We start from the raw sequence: 24,031 nt of genomic DNA, 5'->3' as shown, positions 1-24,031 counted from the left end.
ACAAGGTTATAGTTTCTCCTAATCATTCTATAGAAATATCTTGAACATTGTGAAATGTGAGGTTTTCTATTTGAGAAAATCTTTCAAGTTCTTACATATGGGTGGAATTACTGACACCAGCTGGTCCAAAGTACCCCAGGAGAAGCTGATGAAAAATTCAGTTTCCACATGAAGATGATTTCATCACTCTTACCCTAACCAATCAACAACCCAAATTTTAGAGCCGCTCACCCTCCACAGTTCCCTTAAAAACTCCAGTTCAGAACTCCTCAGGGAGATGATGTGAGGGTCATTCTCATGCCCCCCCTTGGCTGCCCTATAATCATTAAAGTCTTTCTCTGTTGCAAACCCTGCTGTCTCAGTGTTTGTCCATTACTGCACAGTGATCGTACAAATCTGGTGGTCCTGTGACACCATCTCCCTCCCTGCAACTTAGAAGTAACCAATAGTCTTCACTTTCAATAAAGCATGCCCTTCTTTTTCTTTATGGTTTTATCATATATGCACATATTCATATAGTATATACTGTTAACCTGTTTTTGGATTTTATATAAGTGAAATGACATTGCATGTATTCTTCTGTGACTTATTTTAATCAACATTATGATTTTTTTTCATGTATGTTTACTTGAAGTGTATTCCCTTTGAATTTCAAACTGTATTTCTTTATATAAAATGTAGTGTCCTCTTTGAACACTGATGATGCTTATGGACATTCAGGTTGTCTTCATTTTTGGGTTATTATACACTACACAGTGCTTCTCTGCATAGTTTTAATACACATCTTCCCATAACCATGAGCAGGCATTTTTCTGGAATATCTTCCTATCGTTGAAATTGCTGGGGCATAAGGTCTGAACATGTCAATTTTATCAAATAATAGCTAGAATCCGTATGATTTTGCCTGCAGACAACCCTCAGGCTGCCAGCACCCACCTTGCCTGAACATAAGGGTAGTCAGGAAATTGGAAAAAATAACCAATGTCTGATAGATGTAGGCATATAAAGTCTCCAGCTTCTAGCCCCTGTTTCAGACAGCTGTGACATGTGACTTCACTCAAAAGCCTCCCTTGGGGATTGGAGCCAAGTTTACATTTCATGACATGGGCACACTGAATTTACTTCTCCATCCCACTTTCCACTCCCTTGCTAGTTTTCCCCAGGAACACTTTCATCGTCATCTTTACATGTGAATCCTCTTCTTAACAATAATATGAACATAATACGTACTTTTAATATTTTGTACCGTGAATGTTGATTTGCTAGGTCAGAGTATACTGTGGGGAATACCAAGTAAAGTCAGGGCCCGGAAGGGAGCCATAGAATTAGCATAGTGTCGGCAAAATGTTGATATACAAAACTGAATTGTTTAAAATACCATCAACACAGTTGATCTTTATTTTCAACATTTACTAATTATATTCTAGTTCTCCACTAAGTTATATAAGGTAGAGATTGCTCTTTATCATGAGATTTACATTATATTATCTATGTTCAGGTTTAGGGAAAACATAGTTATATTAATATACTTACATTATGCCTGTGATTAGCATTTTTTCTTTAAAATTTCCACTGAAAACTCTTCAAAGGCAATGGGTGTCCTTGCTTTCTACTTTCTCTGACTACTCTGTCTATAGCATATGAAGCTGCAGGTCATATTCAGAGATGCTGCATTTTAGAACAGAATTTGATGAATGTTTAAGGCAGTACATAATTGATATAAAAGCACAATATATTAAATGCTTCAAAATAGATATTTTCAAAGATCAAATTCTATTTTTGCTTTATACATGTGAAAATGGTGCTTGGAGTAGATTCTTGCTACTTTGAAGTACTTGTATCATTTTTCTGAATGAATAAATGATATAATACATTATTCCTCTTGTGGTTTATCTTGATAGCTTTGGAGCATTCATATTATAGTTAGTACCTCATTATGAAAAACACAGTTAGATAGGCCTTAGTTTTCTTACTCCTGGCTTCACTACATGAAACTGACACTTTGGGAAAGGTGTATCTGTATTTCAGTTTCTACCTCTGCAAATTCACACTTACCCCCATGACTCTTAATACTTTAATTTTCACTTTGGGATGTTTAATGACAACTGATATCCTTTAGGGTCATGTAATTTATGATGCTGATACGTTTCAGTAGAGACATAATTCAATAATTTTTATTTTTAATGAGGTATATTATCCTTGCTAAAGAATGCATTCTCTTGTAATTATTAAATAATGTCTTTCTATCAACTTCTAATCATTAATCCCTCTAAACATAATAGAAATTATGCATATGCAATGATTTGGACAGACTTTTTTACTGTGATAATAAACAGAAGGTTGCATATAATGTTCAGACATAGAGGTATAATAGGAGATAGTACTATTTCTACATAGTTATAGAGTTTAGACAATGTCAGAGTAATTAATCCAGGTCCATATTGCTAAGGCTAAGCCCATGAAACAGACTATCCAAGGGCATTTAGCCCAGTCTACACAGAGGGAAAATGTCTAATGTTTTGAGTCAATTTGATTCCATCAAAAGGGATTTGCTTTCAGCTGTTCAAATAAATAAATACCAGCTTTCTACCCTCAACAGCAGCAGCAATTGTCTCTAGAACCCGGTGAGAGATACTGGCTGAACATACCACAATACAATCTTAAGAAACATCAGTTTTTATAACATGTTCTGGAAAAGTAAGACCTATCATAGAGTTCTGTCTTCTTCAACAGTAAACAAAGTGCCTTAACTTTGCCTAACTGAAGGAAGTTTTATTTGACAGTCCCTAGGGTTGTGATCCACATACTACCTACTCTTCACTAACTTAACACATACTTCTTGACACCCCTTATGCTGTTTAATCCCATCCTAGGTCAGGGACTGCACCTGGTCTCTGGCTCCCACAGCTGCCCAAAGGCTGGAACGAGTGCTGAACGCTACATCTCAGACACCCAGGGGGAACCCTCAAACCCTGGGTTTTGCTGAAGGTTTCCAATGTCAAGGAACAGCTACTGCATTCCTGCCTCTGCCATTCTTGCTTTTCCTGATAAAATGAGACTGCCCTGCAAATTGATGTTAAGTACTTAGCCTCACCCTGACACTTCAGTTATTATAATTATGTCATCTCTCAGCCACCAGCAGACTATAAATGAATTCTGACTCTTCCCAAAGATTAATGCCACTACATATGATTACGCCTTGCATATCCCCAGGGTCACCATTCTCACAGGCATAGTCATCAATACCTGTGGCTACTGAGACTCGGCTTGTTGCTAGAGGACTAACACATGTCTGAGAGACTGCAGATCTAAATTTGCTATTTTATTTTGAATAATTTAAATGTATATTTTTAAACTGATCATTAATCCATTTATTGGAGAACATTTTAGATATTTTGGGAGGAATTTGGCTATGTGAGTCTAGTGTTTAAACCATAAATGTTGTGAAATCTAAATACAGATTAAGTATTTCTGATGGAAATTTAGTTTCTGAATCAAGATAAGTATAAAATACACACCAGATTTTAAAATTTAGTATGAAAAATGTAAAGTAGCAAACTGATAATGTTTATATTGATTACACAACAAAATGACAATATTACAATATTTTAGGTTAACTAAAACATACAAAATGTTTTACCTGTTTCTTTTTAGTTTTCTTCATGCAGGTATTAGATAATTGAAAATTACAGGTATGGCTCACCATATATTTTACCAGACGGTGCTGACATAGACCACACATGTTCTGAACACAAAGTAAACCATAAACATTTGTTAAATTATTGATGTCCCCTTCAAAAAAAAAACCAATAATTATTTTCATCAAGTAAGACAAGTACCTAATTTTCTTTTGATTTATACTCAGATGCCACCTGAACAATCTCCAAATTTATGGCTGGGGACACTCACCAATGTGCTTCAGACAAACAATGCCTTGTGTCATAATGATGTCACCATCTCAGAGTCTCCAAAAAGTTCCCTTGTCAACTTTTTAGATGTTTTAATCCCACATGCAAATGAATCTTTAGCGGTGGTACATGCTCAGCTCAATGTATGCTTATTAAATGCCTGGGTCCTTCATTTTCTCTCATTTGAGCAGCATTTCAAGACTGATTTTGACACTTAGTCTTGTCAATTAGGCCTTTCCAGGTCCTAACCTGTATTATTGTACATTAGAACTATACGCAAAAAGGCCATGGCTGAAGGGATCAACGTTGGCATATTGGTCCGTATTTCACCTCTAATAGAATTGATCTTAGTCTATTTGTTCAGATTGCTTCTTTGACAAGACACAGTCAAGTGTACTAGATCAGCTCTGATTCAATCATGGCATTTTGCCTAAAATGTATAGTTCAGATAAACATGTAGCAGACAGGGTGCTTTTATTTTTTTAGCTTTTTCTTCTTTTTAGATATAAGATGTCCAAGAAAAGGAAAAAGGAAGATGGAAATGTTCTCTCCCAGCCTGAATAACTCAGAGTTACATAAGTGTTTATGAATAATGAATGTCTAATTGAGGTGCCTGAAATATGAATAACTGTACCACTCCATATGGCAGTGAGATGTAGCATTCTCATTCAGCAACAGGATTTTTATTTCCCCATTTCTCCCTTTCTGCTATTCCCACAGTTAAGTATGAGGTCACACAGATAACACTTCTGAGGAAATCAACCACACTTTTTTCTATTCCAACTAAGCCATCCAGGCAAAGAAAAAAATAGTAGGGGGGATTCCTAAGAGTTGAGAACAAAGGAACCTAAACTCTAGATTAATCCAATAAACAGAAACAGAACCACAGGGTTTTAGATCTCAGACTCAGTGAGAAACCGATTTGAATTTAAATTGTTGGTGTTCCAGGAGCTGATTAACATATTTCAGGCTGTTGACAAAACTTCCTGCCTGTTTATCACTCCTTAGTGAATCCTTGCCATTTCATTGATAAATGGCTAAGGAGAACTGATTAGTTCCAAATGTATGTCCTATCAACAGAAGGAAAAGTTAGAAAGAGCTCACACATACATTAAAGTGAAGCTGTAACAAAGCATCAGCATTCCTTATCTCTGTCGTAACCATTGACTGTGTGCCTCCTCCACCCTACATTTTCTTCCCCAGTGCTGCAAGGAGCATGTTGAGTCCTGGTTGGCATCTCTGGATCTGTCTACCTAAACTTCTCCTCACTTGGAACCACAAGATGCTAAATTAAGACTGATACCCAAAGGATTATAAATCATTCTACTATAAAGACACATGCACATGTATGTTTATTGCAGCACTGTTCACAATAGCAAGGACGAGGAACCAACCCAGATGCCCATCAATGATAGACGGGATAAAGAAAATGTGGCAAATATACACCATGGAATACTATGCAGCCATAAAAAAGATGATTTCATGTCCTCGGCAGGGACATGGATGAAGCTGGAAACCATCATTCTCAGCAGACTAACACAAGAACAGAAAACCAAACAACGCATGTTCTCACTCATAAGTGGGATTTGAACAACGAGAACCCATGGACACAGGGAGGGGAACATCACACACTGGGACCTTTTGGGGGTGGGGGACGGGGGATGGATAGCATTAGGAGAAATATCTATTGTAGATAACGGGTTGATGGGTGCAGCAAACCACCATGGCACATGTATACCTATGTAACAAAACTGCACATTCTGCACATGTTCCCCAGAACTTAAAGAAAAAAAAAAAAAGACTGAGGTACCCAAAGCCTGTTTCCAGACCCCTGCACAGAAAACATTGACCAAATCTCAAAGATAAGGTAGTCTTTTAACGAAGTTGCATCATTTGGACATATCCAATAAACATCCCTAAAACGGTACCTGCATGTTTCCTCTCAAGTCCTGATGGCCCCGATTTGAAAGCCTAAAACTCATACCTGGGGAGGAGTTTAGGCTGCGTTGAGGTTACCCAGCCTCTCTCTTTTCCTTATGCCTGATGCCTAGTTAGTGCTATTTCTTTGTGAATGAAACCAACAAACACAGTTTGGTATACAAAATACCAATATTTGGTTCTCGGTTTCTCATTTGAATTGTTGAAATGCAAATATAGAGTTTTGAATTAAAAACCAAAGGTAGTTTGTACTTCTTTGAAATTCTCTTTAGGAAATTATTTTGCATCATCAAATATATAAATAATAATATAGAGAATATATAGAGAATATAGATATATAGAGAAGATAGATATATAGAGAAGATAGATAATATATAGAGAATAATATTAAATAATACATAGAGAAGATAGATAACAATAACTTTGAAAGATTTGGTCAAATGTGTCTTCACTTTATTTAATACTTGATATAAAGAAGTTTGGGAAAAAAGAATGAATCAATTCCCTTGGGAGTTTCTAGTTTTCCAGGAAATATGGTCATTCTACTAAACAACAACAAAATAAAAGGCAAAATGTCACAATGCTGAATCCTTTATTTGAAAGGGAAGAAGGCATTTAGTGATTGATAATGATCATACGGTGGGATACTGTGATTATTGATGTCAGATTGTTCTCATCTCACACTAAACATAGATCCAGTTATGGCATATCTAGTAGACCTCACATGCTTTCTATTTTGTGGTTGAGGTTTACTCCTGTTATCATTTTCTTTCGCTTTGTACTGACTTACTGCTTTTTCCCATGTGTTTTGAATATTAAGAGTGTTGGTGACTTTAAAAATATAGCTTCTGTCAGATTCTAGTGTATTGGTGTTGCACATCAGTAGTTTTTTTTCTTATTTAAATTCTTTTCTGGTAGAGAGAATGTTGGTCTCATTGTTCTTTTCATATTTTTACTGGTTCTCACACATATAATATTTCGAGTACAGGTTTGTCTCTTTTCTTGCCTACCAACTCACATAATACAAATTCAGCAATTAGACTAAATCGATTTGAATTTTGGCTAGGCTTTTAGTGTAGGGAAAAAAAGATATGCTTTTAACAAATACATCATTATATGCAAATATTTAAAATAACTTCTTTAACTTTCAGATTATTTAAAACATAGATTTAAAAGCATGCAAAGAAATCACAAAGGCATTCTGAATGAAAATCTACTCAATATATGCTTCTCAGAAATGAAAGAGAAATGTGTCTTTTTGTGTTCTAAAACACCAGTGGGAAAACTTTATTTATGCCCTATAACCAACTCAAATATTATTCTAATTTTCCCAAAAGAAAAGTTCTCACAAAGTCAGGGAAGACATGTGAAGAACAGAATAGTGAATGATTTTGAAGTCAGAAGACTTCATTTCAAATACTCAAATCTGGTTTCTGTTAGCTGTGACCTTAGGCAAGAAAAACTTTCCTGAATCTCAGTTTTCTTATTCATCAAACTGAGTTTTGTAACTTTTACATTTCTTTCTAGGGTTTTATAAGGATCAGATCAAATAATATGTACATACAAGCATTTATTTCTACATTTGTGAGTATCAACTCTATTCTTAGCACCATCCTAGATGTCAAGCATTCATGGATACCTGATACACAGGGCATGTCTTCAGGTGACACCCACCCAGTCCCTTGGAGTCAGAAAAATAAGTCTATAATACAATACTTCATTATAAGTTCTGAGATAGAGATAGAGGAAGAAAAAATATATATATATGGATGTCTTGAAATGACCAAAAAGAAATACTTTGTCTGCCGTCAGTAATGACTTTTGAGGAAGTTGACAACTTAAGTCACTACCAAAGGACAGGAAGCTTGAACATGTTAATGCTGTTTATGAAGCCTGATCTATCTAATTTTAAAAAAACCTGCAGACCAATGGGAACTGCTTATAATTTAATACTATTTTAATGTGAACGTAGGTGTGTGGAAGGTTTGGGAATATAAATGTGGTGGGGGCAGTAACACCCTTTGGTATTTTGGCCTTCTTGGGACTTGTTTTTTGTGGACTGCCAGCCCTTCAACAGTAAAGAAGTCATCATTTCCGCTTTATCATCCTCTTGTTGGAGGACATTTAATCATCCTCCTCTGAGAATTATGTATGATCCTATGAGAATGTATGATCTTACCAAAATATGAGAAGAGTCTCTAGCAATCCCTGTGACTCTCTAGTACTCTTCTGTATGCCTCAGAAGCATGTGATTTTAACTTCCACCCTCTAGAACACTCAGGGGGGAAGAGTAAGGAAGTCAACAATACTTTTCATTATCCTTATAAGATCTTTATAAGATCCTTATAAGACTTATTTGGTGGTCTAAGCAGAGGGTTGAAAACAAAAACAAAACAAACAAAACCCAATTCATTATCCATCCAAATGTATATGTGCCAGACACTGGATAGGGAAAATTATAAAACACACTTCATTATGCACTATTCATACATATGCTCAGGCACAAACCCTGTCATGCAAAATAATTCATCCTGGAGGCAGAAGAGTCTTTCTGGTTGTGGATGTCTGGTGAGGTGGAGGCTACAGACATATGACAGACAAGGACCCCCCAGTTCAAACAGATACCACTGTCTATCAATTTTAAAACAGAAGACAGATACAAAGGAAATACATTGCAAAAGTTGCTAAGAATGAAAACCAAGCATAATAAAAGCAACGTGAATTCCTTGCCTTGCCAAGAAAATCAAAATAGCTAAGGGAAATAAAATAAAATGACCTTTGGGTGAAAACCTGGGGAAGAAATCTTTCTACATTCTGTGTTTACATTTTGATGTTAAAGAGACAAGAACAATAAAAATAGACTGTCTTAAATGTCATGTTTTATTGTCAGCCATATTTGCGTCAAACATATATCTGAGTTTTAAAGCAAGGGGATGAGTAAACAATGTTGATTGCTCATTCTTGCTGTATAGAAAAGGCAGCTAACAAAGGCTACACTGCTTTGAATTCTTATTAGCGACAATATTTTTAGAATTACTTTTGCAAGGCATGCATATAAAAGAAAGAACAATTCTATATTTCTTAATTCTGAAAGAAAAAAAGTGTGAAAAAGTCATTAATTTGCTAAGGGTATTAAGAAAAGGGTCTATTCATTTTAATAAGTATGACCTAACCAGGTTGCTAACAGAGTCGTCATTAGATTAAATCCTCCCAATTGTCTTGGAAATAATTTGGTCCTTTTTTTCTCTTAATAAGTAAAGAAAAGGGACAAATAGTCACAAAAGCATGGAATTTTCTCTAATCACAGGCGAGTAGATATTGAGAAATACAGTCACTAATTTGGCATAAAGGAATTGTAATTTTCAGGTTTGAAGTATATTTTTTACATATGTAGTTTTTTTATGGCCTAAACTTGTCTAATGAATGAACTCTATTCAATGCCACTCACCAACCAGCTGATGTGAACTTCCTGAACAGCTACTTGTGGACTTGCCCTACTCTTTTCTGGCCTTCATTTATTCTTGTAGGCTAACCTGCTTCAACTGGGATACAGAATGTACTTCTTACAAGCCAGATACAGTGTTAAGGACTGATACAACATATTCTGTTACCCAAAAGCCAGCACAAAAAGCCAGCCATGAATTTGAAATAGTATCTTGAGATAAGAAAGGCATGGTTTAGGCAGAGCGTGGTGGCTCACGCCTGTAATCCCAGCACTTTGGGAGGCCAGGCGGGCAGATCACGAGGTCAGGAGATGGAGACCATCCTGGCTAACACGGTGAAACCCTGTCTCTACTAAAAATACAAGAAATTAGCAGGGCGTGGTGGTGGCGCCTGTAGTCCCAGGTACTCTAGAGGCTGAGGCAGGAGAATGGCATGAACCTGGGAGGCGGAGCTTGCAGTGAGCTGAGATCGTGCCACTGCACTCCAGCCTGGGTGACAGAGCGAGACTCCGTCTCAAAAAAAAAAAAAAAAAAAAAAAAAAAAGGCATGCTTTATCAGCTCAACATTATCCTCATGGTCTCTGCCCTACAATATTGGAAGAATTGAAAGAATGTTGATATGAGGGGGCCATTCTCTAATGACCCTAATATTCATTTTTAAAAATGAGATTTAAATGTCTAGTTTATTTATGATGATAATTGTGTTGGTTGTTATCACTCATCTGCTATTATAGTCTAGATTCCAACGGGCTACAACAGTGACCAAACAATTGTGAGATAGTTTTTTTGGAACAAGAAAAGTATTAGCAAATACTAACTCTTGATTTAACACATGATTCCTACATATAAACAATGAGTACTTGAAATTTAAAATTAGTAGAATAATATATACAATAAATAATATTTTATGTATTTGTTCACACATTTAGAAAATATTCTCTGAGAGTCAAACCTGCATAAGTACTGCATGAAAGTGCTTTGAGGCTGTGAAGAATTTTATTTTAGAAATGAATATTTTTGATGGTAGAAATCATTCACAAAAATTCTCCACCTCCTTATTTGAGATGTAAAAAATACTGAAGATTCTCTATGAATAAAATTAGCATATAGGTCGGGCTCTGTGGCTCATGCCTATAATCCTAGCACTTTGGGAGGCCAAGCTGGGTAGATCACTTGAGCTCAGGAGTTTGAGACCAGCCTGACAAACATGGCAAAACCCTGTGGGTACAAATATTTAAAAAAAAAAAAAAAATTAGCAGGGCATGGTGGTGCGAGTCTGTAGTCTTAGCTACTCGGGAGGCTGAGATGGGAGGATCACCTGAGCCCAAGGATGTGGAGGCTATAGTGAGCCCTGATCATGCCACTGCACTCTAGCCTGGGTGACAAACCTCGTCTTAGAAAAAAGAAAAAAGAAAAAGCAAAGGGATAAAGGCATATTAAATGATTATTCTCAAAAACACATTTTGCCTATATTCTTCAATGGTTTAGAAAGAAAAATTCAATATGTAAATATTTGATAAGGCTTTTTGCTTAGATATCCTGACCATTCTCCAGAAATTTCATAGAAAAGATATCTATGCACAGAGGGAGGTGTGGTCCAGACCACTAAGAATCTGTAAGAGCCCAGTAAGATCAAGACCAAGGAATTATGATCGTTCTTGGCTACACCATGGGCATTCAGTTATGACAGGATCATAGAGAGTATCCACTCAAAATTGATCATTATAGAAATGAGTGAGGAATCTTGGCAATTGAACATAAGTAGGAAGTGGCCCAAGATGTCTCCTATGGGTAACAAAAAATCTAGATCCATATCAACAGTCTTACGAGGTATATCTATTCTTCACATCTTCTTAAGTTATTTTTTTTTATTTACATACATTTCTTTGCTAGTCCAGATGTGGTTATCCCATCCCATATGTCCTAAACTTTGTAGGGCCAGTACCAAATAGGATAGTTTTCAGTATTTTGTTTGAAGTAAAATTACAAAATATATTATACTAATGAGTTATTCACAAACTTCCCCCATTTAGACAATCAGCTATTAATGTTGTGATATAAAGAGAGTGTAAGACAATCAATATTCCAGAGCCATTTCAAAGGCAGCAGCAGGAATCAATGTGATAGCATTGACGTTAAGCCAGTACATTATTTTCTCAACGAAAAATATTAAGATACATAGAATTTGGTACACAAATGGGAAAATAGCTACTTCCTAAAAATAATTAACTAAAAAATTCATCTCAAAAGTCCAAAATTGAAAAACTCTTTTATCTTTATTCTCTTTTCTCTAATTAAGTCTAGTTCATTCCGTTAAACTAAAAATCACTAGACTTATTATCAAAGAACTTTTAGAATCAGTATTTCCAGAAGCACAGTAGTAAACCCATGGGAGACACAACTATATTTCTAAGCACGTTAAAGAAACCCCATTTAAAGCCCTTGATGTGCACAGTGTTTAACTAAATTTTATAAAAGCAAATCCCAAAGTGGAAATGTATTCTGCTGGTCTTAAAGATGTTCTGTGATAAAGAGGATCTCTGATTCTCCAAAAGAAGGTCCCAGAGCACAACATCTGCCCAGTCTGATTCGATTATGGAAACACGTGTGTATGTACATGTGTTCACAACACATAGTAACATCATGCACTTTGGGAAACATTGCTCTATGGAAAGTGCAACAAAACCTAGCAAAGATTTCTATGAAGAAAATAAAAACAAGGTGTTGAAATACCAACATTATAAAACTTAGTGTAATGGTTGAAAGATAACAATACTATTTAAAAATTCAAAAGGCATGCCCAAACAAAATATATGAGTCATTGCCTGGTGAGTATGTTTTCAACATTCTATCATTTATAACAAGTGTCAATGATACAAATATTCCATGTATTACACATTTAATTTTATAAAACTCCCAGTTAAGCCAAAATTTTGGTTTATCATTGAGAATTAAGCAAGAGAAAATTTACAATATCAGTTAGATGGAAACTCTCATTCAGTTGGGTAGGTGGATATAAAAACTGTGAGGTCTTTAGAAGAAATCTTTGAAAAGTTATATTAAAAAGACAGAATATATAGGGCTAAGGAAAACAAAGGTGACACTTTTTATTCGCCCTAATGTTCAGAACAACGTTTTATCTGAGGCTCATAATAACTACATGTTAGTTTCTATAACATATATAGATTCTAAGAGATCAAATTCAAATGACATTAAGATAATAAGAGCAAAACAACACTTAAAAATCACTGGCATAATCTCTTTCATTTAAATTGAAAGGAGTTTGAGGTGAAAAGGCTTACAGAATAAGTTACTATAAGCCTTAATACCCCCAAAATATTGAAATTTTTTAAAATGTTATTTTACCAATTTTTTAATTATTATGGTAATATTTTGTCTTAGATGATAATGGGGGAAACACACATACATTGGCAAATACACAAATTCGAACAATAATTTTTTAAGGAGACATCATCTTTGTAATGACAAAAGTATTTAATTCACCTTGTGTTAAAATGTTGGTATCTATAGTGTTGTTTTTAGAAGCTGGGAGTAACTTATGGGAAAGAGACTAATATTTCAATGTAACATAGTTTGTGTAAATTGTTTATTTTAACCTTCACAATAGCTCTGCTGAATAGTATAACTGATTTTATTTTGAACTATAAGTAGACGGACCATACTTCCAGGATTACCCTCGTGTAACTATTAATGATACTCTCTTTCAATGTCAAAAGTGCCTAACTCAGATGACAAATTATTCCATATGATATCCTTTATCATTACTATATCCTCATTCAGATATAGTAATCATAGAAATCAGGAAACCAAGATGCAATACATTTAAATAATTGACTAATCCCATACTTGTCCTTGGTCAGTTCAGTACTGGAACTTAGTTATGCGTGAATATAAGCCACTCTCCTTTTACTGCTCAGCACTGCCTCAGAGCCAACAAAATCAGCAGGTGTTTCCAGGAGAGTCATTTGAAGATGAAGAAGTATGACCAGCCAAAATAGGAATGTCAAATATCCTGAAATGCCCCATTAGAAAACCAGTTCTTTGAATTTTTCTGCTCCCAAGGACGTGCTTTTAAAAGGCAAATAGTCCTAAGAGAGGTAACACTTCACCGATTACTTCATACTTAAGTAATAATGAATTATCTGTGAGTGAGAAAAGAAGCAAATTTTTTAAAGTACTACATGGTAGAGGCTGGCAAAGGAAAAGAAGAAAAACATTGGAATGGAAGCTGCAAAAATAGGGCAGAATCTCATCAATTGGGAACTTTACTTCATAATTTAAGCCTTAACGTTATATTCTAAGAGAAAAGCTTCCTAATTAAGGTTAAGAATACTGCCTACTGTGGCAGATTCAGGCTGTCATGAGTGGGCTATATGTACATAACAAAGGAGTACTAAGGGACTAGAGACAGCAGAAGAGCACCAGCAGGAGGCGCTAGGCCACACAGACGGACAATGCCCTCATGGACACACTGTGGTTCCGTTCCCAGTTTATAGTATATCTGCTGCAGTTCTAGATTTAATTAGTTGTGACAGATCCTTCTAATATTTAAAGGCAAAAAGGAGAGCAACAAAAGAGCAGCGGGAAATAAGGTGTCTTATAAATGTAACTCAGAGTCAAGAGGATTGAGAGTGGAAAAAAGGGAATAATTTCTTTCCAGGAGTAGCAGGAACAATGGATTTCTCAAGAGTAGAGTAAGCCATTACTGTTTGCTGAGCTGCCTGGGAGCCTGTAAGAGGCAGCCCAGCATGTTTCCGGAGGTGGACGTGCGTCTGCAAGTGTTAACTAGGGAAGAGGTTGGAGTCGTGCTAATCACTAGAACTTCCTCTTGGCCAACAGGAAGTGGAAAATGACACCAGCCTACAGTGATTATCTGAGCAAGCTGTGGCATCAAGGCATGGTGGCGATTATTAACTTCAGTGGTGTCTTTTTATGTTAATTTTTTAAAATTAAACTGGAAACTATGGCTTTAGTGAATTTTTTTTTAACTTTAAGTTCTGGGATACATGTGCAGAACATGCAGTTTTGTTACATAGGTATGTATACATGTGCCGTGGTGGTTGGCTGCACCTATCAACCTGTCATCTAGGTATTTCTCCTAATGCTCTCCTTCTCCTTGCCCTCCACCCCCGACAGGCCACGGTGTGTGATGTTCCCTTTCCTGTGTCCATGTGTTCTCATTGTTCAACTCCCACTTATAAGTGAGAACATGCAGTTTTTGGCTTTCTGTTCCTATATTAGTTTGCTGAGAATGATGACTTCCAGCTTCATCCATGTCCCCGCAAAGGGCATGAACTCCTTTTTTATAGCTGCATAGTGTTCCATGATGTATGTGTGTCACATTTTCTTTATCCAGTCCATCATTTTGAGCATTTGAGTTGGTTTGCGGCCAACAAACATATGAAAAAAAAAGCTCATTATCACTGGTGATTAGAAAAATGCAAATCAAACCACAATGATATACTATCTCATGCCAGTAAGAATGGTGATCATTAAAAAGTAAGGAAACATGGATCACGAGGTCAGGAGATCGAGACCATCCTGGCTAACATGGTGAAACCCCATCTCTACTAAAAACACAAAAATTAGCCAGGTGTGGTGGCGGGCGCCGGTAGTCCCAGCTACTCGGGAGGCTGAGGCAGGAGAATGGCGTAAACCCAGGAGGCAGAGCTTGCAGTGAGCTGAGATCATGCCACTGCACTCCAGCCTGGGTGACAGAGTGAGACTCTGTCTCAAAGAAAAAAGAAAAGAAAAGTCAGGAAACAACAGATGCTGGTCAGGATGGTCAGGATGTGAAGAAGTAAGAACACTTTTACACTGTTGGTGGGAGTGTAAATTAGTTCAACCATTGCGGAAGACAGGGTGGCAATTCCTCAAGAATCTAGAACCAGAAATAGCATTAGACCCAGCAATCCCATTACTGGGTATATACCCAAAAGATTAGAAATCATTCTAGTATAAAGTGGTATCTTTTAAGGAAAGGTAAGGACTGTGGTTCTCTTTAAGATGCAAGTAGGAACTTCAAGAGATCTATTCCAGCAGTCTCTCCAAACATCTGTTATTCACATACTCCTTTGATAAGTGATTATTAATTATGTGGCCTGCAGGTGTAATGTGTTCTCCCTGCTAAAGGAAATAGAGGAAAACTGACGTGAAAGCAACATCACCACCACAACCTTCTGCCTTCTGGTTTAAGAGAGAAGATGACACATTCTTAAAATGGGAGAAACTACTCAGGGAAAACACATAGGAGGAAACGTCTTTGAGGAAGCAACAAACAAGATTCTTAGAAGCATCTACTAAGTAAAAATAAGTGGCAGGAAGGTGAAAAGAAAGAAAATTATTCAGGATCTACGTGAGTTGGGAAATGCTGAGATTGCATGATTGGGTTTCTCTGGCTGTATAAGCATAAATACATCAAACTTGACTGAAACCTTCAAACTCACTTTAGGCCCCATCATTGGGCTAATTAAAAAAGGCAGCACTGATATTGCCTCATCCGATATAATCACATATAAAGAGCGTCGGGTTCCAGCAGAGGACATGGATTTGTGTCCCTCTTCCTGTGCCATTGTTCCCTAACTATGCTACTTTAGAAACTAATGATGTATTTTGGGGTTTCTATATGTATTATTTGAATTTGTAAAATGGGGATAATAACTAGTTTTTGTTTGTGGTTTCTTTAAAACCAAAAGTCCTTTAGTAACTAGGAAGAAAAACTTGAATGAGCTCAGACAGGAGGAGGTGACTATTAGAAGTGGAATGATACATCTCAGAGACTCAAGCTGAAGTACAGTCAGGAGTTAAGCCCGCTGGAAACAGGGGCCCGAAAGAGGTTGTGAGTGAAACCAGAGCTTGATTCGTCCTTCTGTGCGCAGGTGCCCCGGCCTCATGCCTTCCCTTCTTCTCCAGCATCTGCTCTCCTCTTCTTTCTTTCTAGTTTACATATAGCCTGTTATGGTTTCCCCAGTAGTCCCCTGGGTTCCCAAAATGATGTCACATAACAAAGCAGAGAGATTCTAATAGCATCCGTTGAGATCAGGCGTTCTCGCTAAGCCTCTGTGGTAGTGGAGGGAGACCTGAGCCAAGTGGGGATGGCTGTGCTTCTGGCAGGAGAAAACGGCTGATTTCTATAAATGGCATATGAAGTACAAGGTTGAAAGTTTGGCAGAAGAATTGATTGGCATCTCTAACTTACCATTCTTTCTAACCAGGTTGTTATGAAGATTGAGAAACAATTAGAGCACAGATGAAAGCAGTGTATAATCTATAAAATTCTATATTAAAAATAAGGTAAGGGATGCACTGTTTCAGACTTTCAAAGGTTTTGTATCTGTGCTAACCTTGGAAAGAGTAACACATCTAACTGCCATTAACTCAGAATGACACAAGCTTTCAATGGATTAAAAACGTGGGGATAAATCAGTACACAGATCACAGGAATAAGGCGTTGATACAAAACAACAACAGCACCAACAAACTAAAAGCAGTGGGCTCCAAAAGACATGTTAGAATTACACATGAATTTTTCATTTAAACGTCACATTTCCTCCCCACTTTTGCCATGTGCTGGTCCCTGACATCAAGATTATAGCAGATGGATTTGTATTGTGGAGACCCATAAACTAAATTCAATTTCACAAATATGTGACTATCTGTCATCTGAATATTTGCATTTATATGGTGCTTTTCTATGTATTTATGAAGTCTCTTTCCAAAATGTATTTTAGGAATATCATTTAAGTAAATAATAAAACTTAAAGCCAATGTTTATCAACATAATGCTCAACTCAATTTGTTCTTTTCAGCATTTGTATAATTAGTAGGTTACATTCTTATATTTTTCTGTTAGTATATGATCTTCTCACTTTCAGATGCCTATATAGTGTATCAGATGACTCTTGCCACTTGTAAATTAAGAAAATGTATCTCCAACATTCCTGGATTCTGTAATGCTCATATTTTTTTTTTCTGCTTGGAATTATCTGTCTTCTTTATATCTTCCAGATATATAACATCATGCTATATTTAAAGAAAAAAATCTCTTTTCTCTTAATGCAGACTATTAGCCATGTATATGTTATCATGAATTTTACCCTACATGTCTCTTCTCCCAAGGACATTTGCATATAAATTTTAGAGTGGAATAAAATATTTTGTTGTCCAACCTGGCCAACGTGGCAAAACCCCTTCTCTATTAAAAATACAAAAATCAGCTGGGCATGGTGGGCACTCTCCTGTAATCCCAGCTACTTGGGTGGCTGAGGCAGGAGAATCACTGGAACCCAGGAGGTGGAGCTTGTAGTGAGCTGAGATCATGCCACTGCACTCCAGCCCAGGCAACAGAGCGAGACCCTCAAAAAAAAAAAATGTTTTGTATTATAACAACTATATATGACTTTCTTTTTGTTTTTCCTTGGAGAGGCTATAACCTTCCTTTCTCATGCTAGTTCCCTTGCCCCACACTCACGTGGCCAACAAGGGTTAAGCCCTACACGTATGTGTCTCGTCTGTACCTGCAGAGGCAGAGCAGCACAAAGGGTGAAGATATAGCTTAGTTACCTCACCATCTGTAAAAATTAAGGAGCAAAAATGAGAGGGCTGGGGAGGGCGAGTTATCTGTCCTTACGGACAGCATAATGCTGATAAGCAAAGCAGTCTTTAGGAGTCAAAAAGTACATGGCTGCACCTCCCCACGTAACAAATGTTGATAAAATGGGCTACAGCAAAGTGTAAACCTGTATCTATAGGACAGACAACACTCTCTTTCCCAACATAAGACTTTCACCCTAATGTATGACCATCCAGTATATCAATAGTCCAAAAGAGATGAACTTCAGGTCACACAGTTAAGAAACTGTAAATTTTGTTTTGTAGTTTTTTGCTTTTGAAACATCTGTCTTTCTGGAAATGCATTCTATTTCTCTCTACCTACCTACCTGCCTACCTAGCTATCAGATATAAATATATATTCTACAAACTACAGACAAAACTACTATAAGGAAAGTAAAGAAACTCCTCAAATCCCAGTATCCAAGTTAAAAAATATATCAACATTTTGGAAGCTTAATATCAGATATCTGACTGTCTCTATATGAGTAGATAAATACACAACTAGCTCTAAATGATGTAATGTGGTATCTTGTATTATGTTAAAGCAAAGATAAAATAACTTAACTTTTCTAGAATTAAATGAGAACAAAAAACCTATATATATATATACTATATATAGTAAAACCTATATATATACACACTATATATATATAGTAAAAGACATTAATTCCCATAAAAAAATCAAAGGCAAAATAAATTTATACCTGAAGTTTCAGCATCTGGTAGCCTGCTGCTCTGAAAGGTTAGAAAGAAAAAATACCCACATCTCTCTAATTCCCATAATTGACACTTTTAAATTTCTGTGCCTATAACATCTATACTCTCTCCTACAACTATAGCACCTGCATTGTTTAGTTGAGGTCGTATATGGAAATGGGTTCCCTGCTCAACATCAGTCATGTGGCCACAATTTCTTTATTGTGCACTTCCCATTTTCTCATTGGTGACTAGATTGTCTCATTTGTATTCCTGAAGTGCTGTTTGCATGATAGAACCTGACTTGCCCAAATTTACTGAGCAAATCATCTTCTTCAGTCATACTTTCACTCAAAGCTTTTGAAAGCAACATTTTCTGACTCTGCTTCCATTCCTCACAGGTGCTTTATGTCTCTTGGTATTATGGCACTTCTTTTAGGGAACAGTACATTCTCTTGGGACCAGAATTATATGGTATATCTTTTTCATATTTCGTCCTAGATTTCCTAGTACTGGGAAGGTCTGCATACCTTTTGGGTATGGCCAGTTCCTTGTTTCATGTTTTTCTGTCTATATTCATTTTTTAATAGTTGTTTCCAATGACTTTTATGAGAGAGAAATAAAATTTATATTACTTCAACATCATTATGCAGAATTTTTGATAACGTATAGTAACTCAACAAGTCTCTCATGTCCATAGCCTGATGAATATCAGGTTATAAAAATGAGCTAATATATACTAATGTTACACAAAAGCTGCATTTTTGTCATGTTCCTCTACCTTTGCTTGTATATCACTTTTTCACCAAGTCTTTTTCTAACTGAGACGTCTTCATACTTCTGTGAATACCTCATATATTATTCTGTGTACACTAGGCTAGTTTTTTCTTATCTATTTTCTTCTCTTTTTTGGTCTTTGTAAATCTGATAAACCTTTCTTTTCTGATGCAATATTTTTTCTTCCTCCTTTATTTTTTCCTCTTCTTGTTTTTCTTTTGGGTTTCCTCCTGTTCTCTTTTTTCATTTTTCCTTCCTTCCTTCCTTCCTTCCTTCCTTCCTTCCTTCCTTCCTTCCTTCCTTCCTTCCTTCCTTCCTTCCTCCCTCCCTCCCTTTCCCCTTCTCTCCTTTATTCCCTTCCTTGCTTCCTCCTATATTCATTCCCTTTTATTTTTTTTTATTTCTAGAATTGGTTGATTCTAGATTGTTTTATGATTTCACAGTTCTTAGTTTCCTTTAGCTTTATTAAGGTGCAATCACAAAAAATGTATATATTTATAGTATGCAACATGGTGTTTTGATACATGTATTGTGAAATAATTAATTCAAGATAATTAACACATCCATCACAACAGTTATTTTTTGTAAATGGTGAGACCACTTAAGAGCCGTTATCTTAGCGATTTTCAAGCATGCAACATATTATTAACTACAGTCACCATGCTACACAATAGATATCCAAAACTTATCCATCTTGTCTAACTAAAACTTTGTACCTTTTAACAGATTATCTCTAATTTTAATCCCTCTCCACTGAAGCCCGTGTCAATCATCATTCCTGTTTTACAGAATTAAACATCATGGTCTTTGTTTGTTGATTCATATTTATCTAAGACAATATTGTTTCTTTCCTTTTTAAGTTGCCATTTGCTGGTATTTGTACCAGTGTTCCTTTGAAGCAAAAGTGTTTTGCCTCTGTCCTTAATCATGTTCTTTTACTCTCAGTGAATTGCTAGAAAATTGGAAACTTCCAGTTACTAACAAATACCATGATTTAAGATCAAGAACTGACGTTGTAGTTGCATATATCTAACTATTCTTCACACAGATTTTATAATAGAGGTACCTTCTGGGCCCTGGAGGAAAGATTATAAGGATCATTTGCATTCTCAATAGGAACTAAGTTTTTACATTAATACACAGTCAATACAAAGTGCTCTTTTTAATACACTGTACATATTGTGGGAGTCGATTCCTTTTTACATCTTTCTAAATGATTCTCTGATTAATAGGAATTTTAACTCTAAATGTTTATGCCATTTTGACTTTATTATCCCAGACAACTTCAAAATGTCTTCCATTTTGACTTAGTATCTCTCACTTCCAGCCTAAGTTTTCCTATGTTATTCCCCAATGGAGATTACATGAGAGGTTAATGGTTTCTATGGATCTTTTAATAGAAGTGGCAAGAATGATTTCTGGTATCTGCCAACATCTGTTGTGTGAGTTTATATATATATTATATATATATATGGCTGTAAATATAACATGTTCTTATTTAACATGTTTATTGATAAATGTATCAAAATTTGGCTTACCTCCTCGCTTGTTTATCTTGGCATAGCCGGGAGAATAGCTACCAGTCATGGAGGAGGAGCTGCTGAAAGCCACATGGGGGAGTCCAGAGACGAGCGGCTCATCACATTTTTCTGAAAACAAAAGACAGAGAGGGAGAGAGACACTCAATAACAATTTCTAAATAATTATTGGTATGTGTTAGTTAAAATAATCATTGAATCTGGTATGTCTTTTATAAGTCTTTGAAACAATATTTAGCAAAGGAATTGAGGCACTTCTGTTATCCAAAATATAATATAACACAGGAGCAGTTTATATAACCCTGATATTCAAACAGAAAGCCATAGCAAAGTGCATTACTCTGAAGGGCTTCACCTCAGCCATGCTATCTGAGAATCATGAGTAAAATTGAGCTTGTTCCTGTAATAAGCTTTGGTATCGGGCATCACCTGGAAATCTTCAGGTATTTATACATTGTAGGGACAGAGCACTGGAATCACTAAGGTTGGAGGTGGAAAGACAAAGAGGACTCCTACCAAAGTCAAAAGACCAAGAAATGGGGAGTTGCTAACCAACACGTATAAAATTTCAGTTACGTGAGATGACTAAGTTCTGGAGATCTGGTGTGCAATATTGTACCTCTAGATAATCATGCACACTTATCAAGGCAGATCTCATGTTACGTGTTCCTACTAGAATAGAAAAAATAGGCTGGGAGCGGCGACTCACGCCTGTGATCCCAGCACTTTGGGAGGCTGAGGCGGGTGGATCACCTGAGGTTGGGAGTTTAAGACCAACCTGACCAACATGGAAAACCCCATCTCTACTAAAAATGCTAAATTAACTGGGCGTGGTGGTGCGTCCCTGTAATCTCAGCTACTCGGGAGACTGAGGCAGGAGAATTGCTTGAACCTGGGAGGCAGAGGTTGCGGTCAGCCAAGATTATGCCACTATACTCCAGCCTGGGCAACAAGAGAGAAACACCATAAGAAGGGAGAGATAGAAAGAAAGAGGGAAGGGAAGGGAAGGGAAGGGAAGGGAAGGGAAGGGAAGGGAAGGGAAGGGAAGGGAAGGGAAGGGAAGGGAAGGGAAGGGAAGGGAAGGGAGGGGAGGGGAGGGGAGGGGAGGGGAGGGGAGGGGAGGGGAGGGGAGGGGAGGGGAGGGGAGGGGAGGGGAGGGGAGGGGAGGGGAGGGGAGGGGAGGGGAGGGGAGGGGAGGGGAGAAAGAAAGGAAAAAGGAAAGGAAAAAAGAAAGGAAGAAAGGAAGGAAGGAAGGAAAGGAAAGAAGGAAAGGAAAGAAGGAAAGGAAAGAGGAAAGGAAGAAAGAAAGGAAGGAAGGAAGGAAGGAAGGAAGGAAGGAAGGAAGGAAGGAAGGAAGAAAGAGAGAGCGAGCGAAAGAGAAAGAAAGAGAAAGAAACAAAGAATGAACGAGACATCACCAAGTAAAGACAGAATAATCACCAACTTGAAAATTATTACTGACAGAAAAATTAATCAGTTCCCATCATACTCAACCAATCAACTGCACTGGAAACGGGCGATACCTCAATTCTATTTGTAACACTTTCTGCACTTGGCTTTTATAATGTCATTAACATTTTTTTTTCTCTTTTTTCTCATTAGCTGCTTGCTCTCTGATTCCTTTGATGGATCTTTCTCATTTTGCCAATGCCTAAGTGTTTCTAATGTTAACGTGGCCAGGACTGTTCTGAGTCTACCCTCCCTCTCTGGGAGATGGCATGGAGGGCTATGTCTTCTGATACTGGGATGTTCCAAGTCCTACTGCCTCACTTCAACTCCATAGCTACAGATCGTGCACACACAGCTTCCAGAGCTCTCTGTTACAAAAGACTGTGTGGTCTTCCTGCTTCCCCTCTCACTCTGCTATAGTTCTGTCTGCAGCAGCTGAAGAAACACTTTTTAAACTGTAAGTGAACATGTGGCTGCTGTATTCAAATTGTTCTCTGCCTCCTGCTCTCAACTTGGCATAGCGTTCAAAGTCCCCCACCCACCCCCCCCACAACCAACCCCTGCCATCCTGCCACCCAGTGGCCTATGATGGCCACAGCACTATTCTCATCTCTTTCCATAGGTCCTTGTCTATTCCTGTCTAGCCACCATGGCCCCTTTCCTCTTCTTCTTCTTTCTTTGAGACAGTGTCGCTCTGTCACCCAGGCTGGAGTGCAGTGGTGCGAGCTCGGCTCACTGCAACCTCTGCCTCCCAGGTTCAAGCGATTCGCCTGCTTCAGCCTCCTGAGTAGCTGGAATTATAGGCACGTGCCACCACGTACAGCTGATTTTTTTTGTATTTTCAGTAGAGACGGGGTTTCACCATGTTAGCCAAGTTGGTCTCGATCTCCTGACCTCGCGATCTGCCCGCCTTGTCCTCCCAAAGTGCTGGGATTAGAGGTGTGAGCCACCACGCCTGGCCCCTCCTTTTCCTTTAAAAACAAGCCTGCCCCTGCTGTAAGCCTTTGCAATTACTAGTCCAAGTATCCTCTCTTGTCACAGGTCTCTGCTCAATGTCACCTTTGCCACTGCAGACAGGCTTTGCTAGTTCACCCAGCATTTTGTTGCCATCAGTCTCTGTATCCACACCCTGCTTTATTTTTTGACATAACCCTTAGCACCACCTGACATGTTATGTTGTTATTCATTTAATTTTTTGTTGCCTTTCTCTCCCACTAGACAGAAAGCTCTATCTGAAATGAAGTTTTAGATAGTTGGCCTAATGCTTACTCTCCAGTGATCTGAACAATGGTACTTGGCACGTACTCTAAAAACATTTGTAGGATAAATGAATGAATGTACTAAACCCAATGAACCTCAAAGTGTCTGGAAGCAAGATCTCATATTATAACATGCTACAACACTTAATTTTTAGAGTGGTGGTCTTAAATTCCCAACAAATGTTTATGCTCAGAACTCTGTTTAATAAGACAGAAAATTTTTCTCTATATATTCAAAAATGGTTTCTCTCTCAGAAATTTATAAGCAAAAATAACTTAGCAACAGAAAGAATAAACTAATTTTCTTGTAAATTCACTTAAGTGAAGTCCCCAATGATACTGGAGAAATGAATTATTATTTATTATCTCACCACTCAATTGTATACAAA

The 24,031-nt window shown here is 37.2% G+C and overlaps 1 protein-coding gene across 1 annotated transcript in view; it reads right to left on the bottom strand.

The window, feature by feature from the left end:
* Positions 1 to 24,031, bottom strand: part of CNTNAP2 (contactin associated protein 2) — a 2,262,889-nt gene that overhangs the window by 1,603,403 nt on the left and 635,455 nt on the right. The window contains exon 2 of the mRNA XM_015447321.4: positions 20,935 to 21,045. Within this exon, the coding sequence (XP_015302807.3) occupies positions 20,935 to 21,045 (111 nt within the window). The remainder of the gene's footprint in view (positions 1 to 20,934; positions 21,046 to 24,031) is intronic.

Source organism: Macaca fascicularis, chromosome 3, assembly GCF_037993035.2.
Source record: "Macaca fascicularis isolate 582-1 chromosome 3, T2T-MFA8v1.1".
Taxonomy (NCBI): domain Eukaryota; kingdom Metazoa; phylum Chordata; class Mammalia; order Primates; family Cercopithecidae; genus Macaca; species Macaca fascicularis.
The sequence above is the reverse complement of the archived record's forward strand: the minus strand, read 5'-3'. Positions and strand labels throughout refer to the sequence as shown.